Source organism: Monodon monoceros, unplaced genomic scaffold (assembly GCF_005190385.1).
Source record: "Monodon monoceros isolate NGI ecotype Baffin Bay Population unplaced genomic scaffold, NGI_Narwhal_1 Super_Scaffold_18, whole genome shotgun sequence".
Taxonomy (NCBI): domain Eukaryota; kingdom Metazoa; phylum Chordata; class Mammalia; order Artiodactyla; family Monodontidae; genus Monodon; species Monodon monoceros.
The window spans coordinates 64,861,779-64,872,818 of NW_021703774.1; the positions used below are offsets into that span (position 1 = coordinate 64,861,779).

Sequence of the window (11,040 nt, forward strand, 5' to 3'; positions counted from 1 at the left end):
TACCCACTAGGCTGCCTAGAATCAAAAGGCCAGATTATAAGAAGTGTTGGTGAGGATGCAGAGAAATCAGAATCCTAACACACTGCTGGTGGAAAAGTAAAATGGTGCAGCCACATCGGAAAACAATCTGGCAGTCCCACAATGGTTAAACATAGTTACCGTGTGATCCAGCAATTTCACTCTTACCTGCCTGCCCCTGAGAAATTTAAGCATATATCACACAAAAATTTGTGCACAAAATGTTTACAGCAGCATTATTAATAGCTAAAAAACAAACAACCTTAATGTCCATCGACTGATAAATGGACAAACAAAATTTGGTATACCCATACAATGGAATATTATTCAGCCATAAAAAGGAATGGAGTCCTGATACATGCTACAATATGGATGAACCCTGAAACCATCATGCAAAGTGAAAGAAGTCAATCACAAAAACCCACAAACACCATGGTTCCATTTATATGAAATGTCCAGAATAGGCAAATCTAGAGACAGAAAGTAGATTAGCAGTTGCTTAGGGCTGGGGTGGATGCGGGTGGGGGAGATGATAGTTAAAGGGTACAGTGATGAAAATGTTCTAAAACTGACTGTGGTGATGATTGCACAACACTATGAATATATTAAAAACCACTTAATGGTATATTTTAAATTAGCAACTTCTATGGTATGTGAGTTATAGCTCAATAAAGCTATTAGGGAAGAGGGAGTGGAGGAAAGAAGGAAGTTCTTTTTCCAAAAACAGGAAGGAAGGAAGAAAGTAGCAGAGACCAAGTCTGCAGTGTAGGGCAGGAAAGTGGGAAAGACGGAAAGGGGGGTGGGCATGGCTCCAGGCTGCTGGGGGAGCAGGATAAGGGCAGCAGGAGGTCACTGAGGAGCTAAGGGAAGCCTCAAGGCAATGAGGTGAGAGGAAGCAGATAAGGATGGTCAAAGAAAGCATTCTGAAGGTTTGAGTTCCGGAAATAGCAGCATTACGAGTAGGCGATAATAAACAATGAGTCTGATTAGGGTCTTGAACACGGATGATTGGCAAAGGTCAGCATGACGCGTGAGTGTGAGATTCTGACCACTAAATGGACTGGGACATTTTGGGGCAAAGGAGACATGGCAAAATCATGAAATGTACAGATAAGGTAGAAATACATTTGCCCATCAAATTCCAAAACACCAGCTCCAGAGGAACACCCTGGGGCACCTGAGAGCAAAATAAGGGTGAATAAAAACAGGTATTATTTCTGAGAAGTGCTGTATCTTTGAGACTCATCATCCCGCAAAGATTCATCTGGTCCAGGCAGAAGATAACAATGGATATTAAAGCATCCAGACAAGTAGCTAATAAGGTGAAATAACCTGCACTTCAATGATGACATCAGCGAATACGCCAGGGCCTCTATCTGAATCCCTACTTGTCCACAATCCTGGAAGACAGGACCCTTTGGGGGGTGGGCGGGGGAGGGGAGAGTGCACACCCAGAATATAGCAGAGTTGGTTCTGAGAGCTTTTTACCACACACCACAGGTTAGGTTTGAGTTAGAGTACCCCATTTATGGTGAACCAACATATGTAATGTCCTAATCTGGAAGCCCTCAAGACAGCGTGTTCAAGAGGCATCCGCAGGTAGCCTGCTGTGTGGGGTTATTGTAACCTCTAAAATCTACATCATGGAAACCATCAGCCAGTGAAGCCATTTAGCAAGGAGGGAGTAATGGCCAGAGAATTCAGTTCAGATTTGACCAAGGACTCCCAAATCCCCCAAATCACTCAGCAATAAGACAATATATTTACTGCTTTCAGACCTTCTACAATTGGAAATTTCTTCCTCTTGATAAATAATTCGATGTTGCTGGCTATATATATATGTACCTGATGTTGGGGGAGGGGGCTATACACAGAAGCACGAGACAAGGTACTCAAAGAACACTCGACATCGCTGGAGAAGCTATATGCAGAGGAGAAAGAACACAAAATTTTATGGTTGACCATGATCCAAGGATGGCTTTGGCAATATCTCTCATCCCACGTGCACTCCTGCACTGTGACCTTGACACTCCCCACCAAGAAGTGAAGAATACTTCTCCTCCCCTTGAATCTGAGCCAGCCTATGGCCCGATTTGACCAGGAGAATGCAGCAGAAGTGACTCTGTGTAACTTTGGAGGCCAGGCCTTCAGAGCTTCCACCTTCCCTGCTTAGAACATTCCCTCTTGAAAGCCAGCTGCCAGATCAAAGGGCCACCATGCTATAAGGAAGTGCAAGCTACCCAATGCAGAGAACCTGCACACGGAGGACTACCAAAGCACAACCATGAGAGTGAAGCCTTCTAGGACCTTCCAGCCCAGCCACAGCAGAATGAAGCCAAGTGAGTGATCCAGTCCACACGACATGCAACAGAAGAACAGCCCAGCCAAGCCCTGCCTGAACTCCTGACCCACGAATCATGAGCAGATTAAACAGACATTGTTTTATGCCACTGAGTTCTGGGATAGGCTGTTAAGCAGAACAGATAACTGAAACCAACCTGAAGCCAGGAAACTAGGGATGGGTTCTGGTTCTGTTCTCACCTAGCTATGTGACCCTGGGTCGACGACTTCCCCTCTGGGCCTCAACTTCCTCATCTGTAAAACGAGGAGGCTGTACGAGGTGAGCTCAGGTGCTTTCCAGTTCTGACAGGCTGTGCCACACATGCCCAGATCAGTGAACGGGCTACGCAACGAGAGTTACGAATACAGAGGGAGCTACTACTTCAGGATGAAGCTAAGGAACCATGGACGAGTAATCAAAAGCACTGGAGTGTGAGGCTTAAATGAGGCAGCACCTAGAACAATACACGGTCCATAGTAAGTGCTCACTAAGTATCAGCTATAATCATTATTCTTTCATCTTATCAGTTCTGTGACTCTGGACAAGTTAATCTCTCTGATCCCCAATGTTTTCATCTGAAAAACAGAGATAACACTAATGTCCCAATTTCCACATGAGGAAAATTTTGTGTGTGTGAAAGTCGCAGGCAAATCAAAAATCACCTACAAACGTAAGGCATAACTATATTATTAATACTCTTATTCTTTGCACCACTGTCATGAGAAGTCTTCTTCTCACCCAGCAAGCAGAGACTGCCAGTTGATGGCACTGGCCACCAGGAAGGCATATTTGGAGAGGGAGAGGGAGAGACAAATACAAAGGAGCCACACAAGCTTTCAAGCCGAGAAGGATTTTACCGCCCACCCACCAGCAACGGTCAGTGAGCCAGGTGCCCTTTCTGACACGGAGGGCACTATCCCCTAAGAGCAGCTCCCAGACCAAGGTTTTATCTTGAAAGAGCCTAGCACTAAAAGTTTGAATAATTTTCTACATCAGAGTCAGAGAGGCCAACAACCTAAGGGTGCCCCACCAGTGAACTGTGGACCAGACCAACCGCCCAGCATAGAGTGAACATTCCATAAAAAATATTAAATGAATAAGCATTGCATTTGAGAGTCTGAAGTCAAAGCTCCCAGGTTTAAATCCTGTCTCTGCCATACCCAGCTATGTGCAATAAAGCAGGCAACATATCCTCATTTATAAGGTGTAAGGAGACCCACCTCCGGGGAAGCAGTGAGAATTACATGAAGTACTGCCAGGTGAAAAACCTCTAGGATCCTACTTGATAGTTAAATGAACGGTGTGTTTTTAAAGTGCACAGAACCTCTGACACCCGGATGCCCTTCAACCCTGGCCATAACCTTTTCAATCTCCGCGGCACCCTGAAAATGAGCGGCACGCATCCAAAAAGTCATTCCATCCAGTGTTGATTCTGAAAAACTGCCAGCCCTTGGGAGTGAAAGACCTGGGCTCATTTTCCAGGAGTTTCTGACAAGGCAGCGCTAATACATTTACATTTTACAGCCCGTGCTTTTCCAAAACAAGGAATGAGTGTGGTGTGGATTTAACCCTGAAAACCCAGTGATTGCGCAGTTCCACAGACACTGCTTGGGAGGGATGTGAAAAACAGCCAGATGAGGTGCTTGCCCAGGTGCTCATGAGACAGAAAAGCTTCTGCTTCCACCTCTACTCAGGTCTTAGCTGACATGATTTGAATGTACTGGTGTCCAGCATCGGTTACCAAGAGCTGGGAGTTAGGACCCAGTTCTCAAGGTCAGCCCTGTCCTTTCTTCCCTACCTCACCATTCTCAAAGCAGAACCCATGGTTCACCATGTCCCACATCTGCATTGGGAACACAGCTGGGACCAACTGTGGTTTTCCCCTTCCTCTTATGGAGCACCACTGTGTGTGAATCCAGGCAAGTTACTATAGGAACTACACCACACAACCCCCAGACATTTGCTTAGAAAAGAAACTACATGTTGGGAAAGAGAGGGTAAGATCAAGCAAGCTGGAGGCAAGCCTGAAGCCACTGTTTCTCAAAGTCTGGTCCCAAACACCTGCATTAAATCACCTGGAATGCTCCTTAGAGGTGCACAGTCCTGGGCTCTCCCCAGAGGTGTCAGACTAGAATTGGAGGTGGCAAGAATCCGACTCTAACAACCTAGGTTATGAGTCCTATCGAGGATCAAATGCAGAGACTGTGAGAAAAGAATTAAAAGGTTAAAAACACTTTAATTCTGATCTTTCTTCTTCTGTTCATTCTTGCAGAACAGAGCCCTGGTGAACCAAACAAGACAAAAGCCAATTTCCCAGTTTATGCGTGTCCAAGAAAATTAAATCATGACATGATGAAAACTCATACTTTAAAATTTAAAAACCTGCTCACCAAAGCAACAGGCCTGGACAAAAATTAACCCAAACATCCTATATTAGACCAACCAGCTCTATTCTGAGAGAAGCAAGATAAGATCTTGGCTACAGCCCCACTCTGGTCCCAGCCATACCCAGTAATTCAGCTCTGCATTCCACTGCAGGGTTTGATGTCTGGGGAAACAGGGGGTGCCCTCCCAGCTCTAGCAAATATGGCTGGGGGAAGGTTATTCAGGGAGAAAAAAAAAGGTAAGATTTAACAACTCACACATCTCGATGAGAAGGAAGAACAATCGAAAGTAACTGACCACATTGGACTCATATCAGACACTCAAAAAGATGTCTCAAGAACTGAAGCAAATAGCTACCTGATGTAGTAACCCTTGCCTGAGATGCTAACACCCTGCCATCTACAAAGCCATTAAGGAGAAAAGGAATGAAGACTCTCTCCACATCGAAAGTACTACCTTTTCAAAACCAGAAGACACAACCTACTTGGAGGGGTAGTATTTTCTGTCACTTACCAGTGACAGGCACACAGTAGGTGCTGAGCATCCCTGAGTCTTGGGGGGAGGGTGTCAAGCTGCATGAAGGAAGAGGAGAAACACTCTTCCCCTGAGATAAGCAGCAGGAACCCCAGCTGTAATCTCAGAAACCAGAACTCCTCATTCTGGGAAGTGCATCACGGTGGGGGGGGGGGCAGCCTTATTCACACCTCATGGTGCAGTACAGAGGCTTCCGCCCCGCCCCCTCTCCCAAGGATGGACCTGGGGCTTCGAGCTGAAAATTCCAGTCACCCCCGATAAATTCTTCAGCAGCGGTCCCCTACTAGCTGTTGAAACTTAACATTAAGCCACAAAACTAGTAACCGGGCAGCTTTCACCACACCTCCCCCCTTCAATGACTGGCACTTGCAAAGGAGTCGTGGCAAATAAGGCGTTTAGGAAGTGACTCTGACACCTGGCCGGGGTTACCTGGAATCTAAAAACAAAAACCACCCCTGTATTATTTTCTTCAATCAGGAAGCGGGTATTCCCCCTTTAAAAGACCTTCCTGAAAGCACCTCTCCCAAGGGATCCCAACAGGTAAATAACACCAAAGCTTCCCTAAACCGATTCTAAAGAACGACGTCCAGGCTGCGCTCACCCACTGGCTTCTCCTCCTCAGAAGAAGGGATCCGGGAAGTAACTCAATCAGTCCTGGATGGGTAAGGATGGGGGAGTCTGCAGGTGGGAGGAGGGGGGTGAAGCAATACCGCTCAAACTTTGCAGTTGCTCTTTAGCAGTTCTGGGCAGGAGCCCGCGGAATACTATACAGAGAAGGGGAGTCACCCTCCCTAACAGAAAGGCCCCCAAATCAGCCTAACCCACCAGCTCTGCGTCCGGGATGGCTGCGCATCCCGTCCGCTCACACATGCCCCTCCGGGGCAGTCCCCTCCCTGAGGTCCCCTCACCTTGGCCTCGAAGCAGATGCCGTGCTGGAAGGCGTCCTCGTTGTGCAAGGGGATCCGCAGGTCGTGCCCATCGTCCACAAGGTTGTACTTGGTTTTGCTGGGCATGGTGACCCGCGGCGGACCGGCTCCTCCAGAGGCGGCGGTGGCAGGAAGGGGCTGGCGAGACCCAGGAGAGGGGAGGCGAGAGCTGGGGGCGACGGCGCGCGGAGGGGGCGCAAGCGGAGGGGCGCCCTGGCCGCGCGGCGGCCGTGGAAGCCGGGACTCGGAGCGACGCCGAGGGCCGGGCTGCAGCGGGCGGCGCGGATGCGGGCGACGCGAGCGGCGCTGTGGCCGCGCAATTCCTACCGGCGAGGAGGGTGGCGGGGGCGGTGGCGGGAGCTGGCGGCGCGACGACCGGGCTGGGGGAGGGGAGCAGTGGGCGCGCGGCCCGCGGCGGGACTGGGCGCGGCACTGGCCTGGGAGCAGTGGCGCGGACAGCCCGGGACAAGGAAGAAAAGGCGGCAGCGGCAGCGGAGCGGGGTGCCTGTCACGGAGACGCCGGATCAGCCGCGGGCGAGCGGCTCCTCCTGCGGGGTGGGCCCGGGCCGGCTCCTCCCGCGGGGCGTCCAGGCCCCGCCCGCCGCCGGGTCCGCCCCCGCGCTGCCCGCCGAGCAGGTGAAAGTCCCCGAGAGCGCCGCGCCCGGCCCTGCCCGCGTCCAGCGGCCAGACCCCGGGAACTTCGCCCTGGCCCTAGGCAGCCGGGGTCTCAGGAACCCGGGCTCCGTCCTATTTTTGTTTTTGGCAGTCAGAGTCTGAGCCAAGCTACTGATGGCAGCAGCGGCGCCTTGGATTTTCTGTTTTTGTTTTTTGTTTTGGGAGGGGGAGGGGCGTTGTTTATTGTTTTGTTTTTATGTTTTACCAGGAAGGCCCAAGTCCTGGCCCATATATATATATGCAGATCTGCACTGAGAGTCCCCTTTTCTCTGGAGAATCAAGACTGCACCCAAATGGGAGAGTATCGCAAGTGCTTTGTGTTCATCCCTTTGAGCAGTGATTTGTGACTTGTGTATTGGGGGGTTGTGGAGATGCCTTTGGGGATGGTGTTAGTATTTAAAAGCCATCAGCCTTGTGGAAATGGAGTAGGCCAAAAAAGAGTACTAAGGACAAAAGAATCCATCACCTTTTTATTTTCTTGAACAACCTGTAACCGGGTATGGACAAAATGAGCTTCCAAGTTATTTCTGTCTTATATTATTCTTCCTATCTTAGTAAGTGCTTGAGTTCAGTGTGCCTATTGTTAAAAGGAGGCCCATTCACTTTTCTCCTTTACATCAAGAGTTTTTTGCCAGGCAAAAATGTGCAAAGGAGGAGGCCAAAGGGGCAGTTACTGACCAATTATTTAGTATCTATCAAACCCCATGGGTAGAGGTACATGATAACTATGATTTACATGGCTTAATGTTACCCCAGAGTCACCAAAAGCAACCAAACAGGCCGGTGCCAAGGCCAGCCCAACCTGAGATCACTGAGACCAGATGGCCAGCTCCTCCGTTGAATTCATCAACTTAAACCCGCTTTTAATACCTTGTGGACACATCCACCCAGGGCAACCTGAAACCTAAACGTCATTGACTGCTTGTTGTATAGTCAAGGTTTGGCGTCACCATAAAGCATCACAATGAAATTACTTGCAAAAGGCATGTCTTCCTATACTATTTCAATGATAAATTTATGTCAGAGAATGCATTATTGCCATAATTATATTTCTGATTTTGTCCCATAGTGCTAACATACAATTGCCCTTTCCTATATATTGCCTACTCCCTATCTGCTGAAATTACTGCTCAAGATGTAGCATCTTCTGGGATATCTCCTTATATAAAATCAAGCTGATGACTAAAATTAATCACATATATTATGGTGTATAGACTTTATTCATAAATATTAGTAAGAACCAAAAATAACTTGCACTGAGGAAATGCACCACTAACCTTTTCATAAATACAGGACATGAAAGTCTAATCAGGCATGTTTGACTCTTTGAATGTCACCGTGGTTTTAATATGCATCATAATGCACTCTCTAAAACCTGGCACAGGAACTCAACAACTAAAAGGCAAGACCTTAAGTACTTCATTTACATCTCATATTCCCTCCTGAATTTAAAAAGTCTTCTGAACTCCAAATGGCCTTTTTTTCTAGATTAACTTGGGTCCCACTGGACTGCTACATTTATCAGAATTTCATATCTAACTCTGTAACACATTCTTTGTAGACCAGACACAAAAAGCTAAATCCCCAAAGATATTTCAGGATCTAGTATAGAGACTACTACATGGTAGACATCCAATAATTATTTATGGAATTGAATAATAATAGCTAATATTCATTGAGCTTTCTCTATGTGTCAGGCATTGTTCTTAGAGCCTTGCCTGTATTATCTCATGTATTATTCACAACAACCCTTAGGTAAGCCCCATTTTATGAAGAAACTGAGGCAGAGAGGGCTGCATAACTTGCCCAAGGTCACACACTTAAATTAGAAAGAAGCCAGAATTTGAATCCAATTCTTTGTCAAGAAGTGTTTCCATCGGCCTGGATTGTCATGAAAATCTTCTTTCTTATTGCAAACGACATGCGTATCAAATGCAGGGTCCATGTTTTATTTAGCTGTATTTTGTTGCTAAGCTATATTTATTCCACTTCAGTTAGGTGAAATGTTCCCAGAAGAAGAGGACTGTCCTCTGCTTTGGCCTACACCTACTATAACGTCAGAGCCACACAGGCACAAAAACACCCTTCTTCCAGAAACAATGGGCATCCAAAGTAATTTCCTTTTTTTTAAGCAGTGATTTCAATCTTGTTTTTGCACCTTTAAATACAAGTGAATTTCACCCACAGCATTTCCAAATTTTTTTTAAGTTTTATTTCTTAAAGTGAATGATAGGTATGTGTATCACTTTCCATATCCGTCTGTATTTTAAACATTGCACAATACAATTTTAATATGAAGTACATTTAATTAAAATATAAATTGCTAAAGCATACAATACTTCCTATGTTAAATTTTATTAAAACTTTGTTTAAAAATGAATTGGAAAAAATCCTAACACAGAACTTTAGAACTGGAAACTACTCAGAGATCCTCTAATCCAGCTCCTTCATAAAGCCAAAGGAATAGAAACCCAGAGAGGTTAAGTAATTTGCCTAATCATCACTATAGACTAGATCTCCTAACTCAGTAATCTTTTCATCACACGAATATGGGTTAAAAATAAATTACCAGCAAACTTTATTTGTAGCACACAGTTGGAACTGAGAAAATTAATTGGCTTTTGATCATAAAATACCTGCTTTTCTATGCTGAGCACTTCCTGTGCATTGTCTCACTTGACTGTAAGAAGCAGGTACTATCAGTATCCACATTTTACAGATGAAGAAACTGAGGCTGGCAAGGGGAATAGCTTGTGTAGGTCATAGAGCGGTAAGTCCTAAGACTCCTTTCATGACTATAACCAACAAAGAATGAAGAGTATGTCAGCTTGCTCAGTACTGCTCAGATACACACACAGAACTCACAAAATCTTTATATAAATAATAGTATTAAATATTAACAACATGTAATGATTTCTTTCCATTAGCTAACAGTTAACTCCAAAAAGCTCCAATTATTTTTTCATGGCACCATTTTTACCTGACACTCTTTCCCCAGGCATATAGATTTAGAAATCATTAGCCCATTTTAACAGGTGGCAGTAAAGATGTTAAATGATTTCTCTGCCACCCCCCAAACATCCTCTATCACTAATAGTCTCTGATCCAAGTTTGGCTTATTATGATCTTTTCTTATGTAAGCAAAAATTTAGGATGTTTGCCCCATAAAACAGATTATTCTTAAAGGTATCCCATATTCTGATGCTGGCCTACATCTTTTTCCCCTTAATTGAAACTGACTCCCCCACTTAACCCCCTTTATAAGGGCAAGCCGCATTTCCTATTGAGTCATTTATTTCTGTTTTAAAGGTAAATCTTTCTACAAAATTATGCAAGTTATATTTTTATAAATGGAATACTTTTTCTAATCAACTCCCAGACAGGTATAACCTTTGGGTTCCAAGCTTTCCTCAACAGCTCTCTAGTGCGGGCAAAATTAGAGGAACAGGGAACGCATGTTGAGTGGGAAGAAGTGGCAGGAGATCCCTCCCTCCGTAGCACTTTCCTCACACACCCCAGGACCAGAAAGGCATGAAACAAACAGATCGAAGGGTATGGCTATTTTCAGAGGGCCTGCAGACTGCTTAACAGCCTTCTTCCTCTTGGAACACTTGTGGAGAATTAAGAGATCTAGAGAAAGGAACAAGATCTGAAGAATTTTGAGTTGAAGAAAGAAGGCTGGGTTTCCCTTTTTCTTATACATTCTTCTAGGAATCTCTCTCGGATGGTGTAGCCATTCCCTGCTTCTAATTCAAAAGATTCTTTTTCAAGTTAAAGTTAATAGCTGGGCTTCTTAGCCCTGCTTAATATTTCAGGTGAGAAATATTTATTGATTTGACGGCTTTTGGTAAAAAAGCCTTTCCATCAAAGGCAATAAAATAATATTTAACAAATACTCCTGCTATAATAGTTTCCCAGGGGTAGCAGGGGTTATGAGAGAGGTATATACACCTTTAATGCAACAGACACTTTTAAGTGCAGAAGGTAATCTAAGTATGATCAAAGGAAAAAGTGAGAGGCACCATTTCTAAGTGTCATGGGAGGAAAGGGAAGGAGAAAACTCACTGGGGCCAGCATGGTCAGGAAAGACTTCAAGAAAGAGGTGAAGGGCTTCCCTGGTGGCGCAGTGGTTGAGAGTCCGCCTGCCGATGCAGGGGACAC

The 11,040-nt window shown here is 45.5% G+C and overlaps 1 protein-coding gene across 4 annotated transcripts in view; it reads right to left on the reverse strand.

Annotated features, from left to right (window-relative positions):
* CUNH1orf226 (chromosome unknown C1orf226 homolog) overlaps positions 1 to 6,483 on the reverse strand; it is a 306,178-nt gene extending 299,695 nt beyond the window's left edge. For all 4 annotated transcript variants that reach the window (XM_029229297.1, XM_029229288.1, XM_029229286.1 and 1 more), the window contains exon 1: positions 6,187 to 6,483. In XM_029229297.1, the coding sequence (XP_029085130.1) occupies positions 6,187 to 6,291 (105 nt within the window). In that variant the 5' untranslated portion in view covers positions 6,292 to 6,483. The remainder of the gene's footprint in view (positions 1 to 6,186) is intronic.
* Positions 6,484 to 11,040: the final 4,557 nt, after the last annotated feature.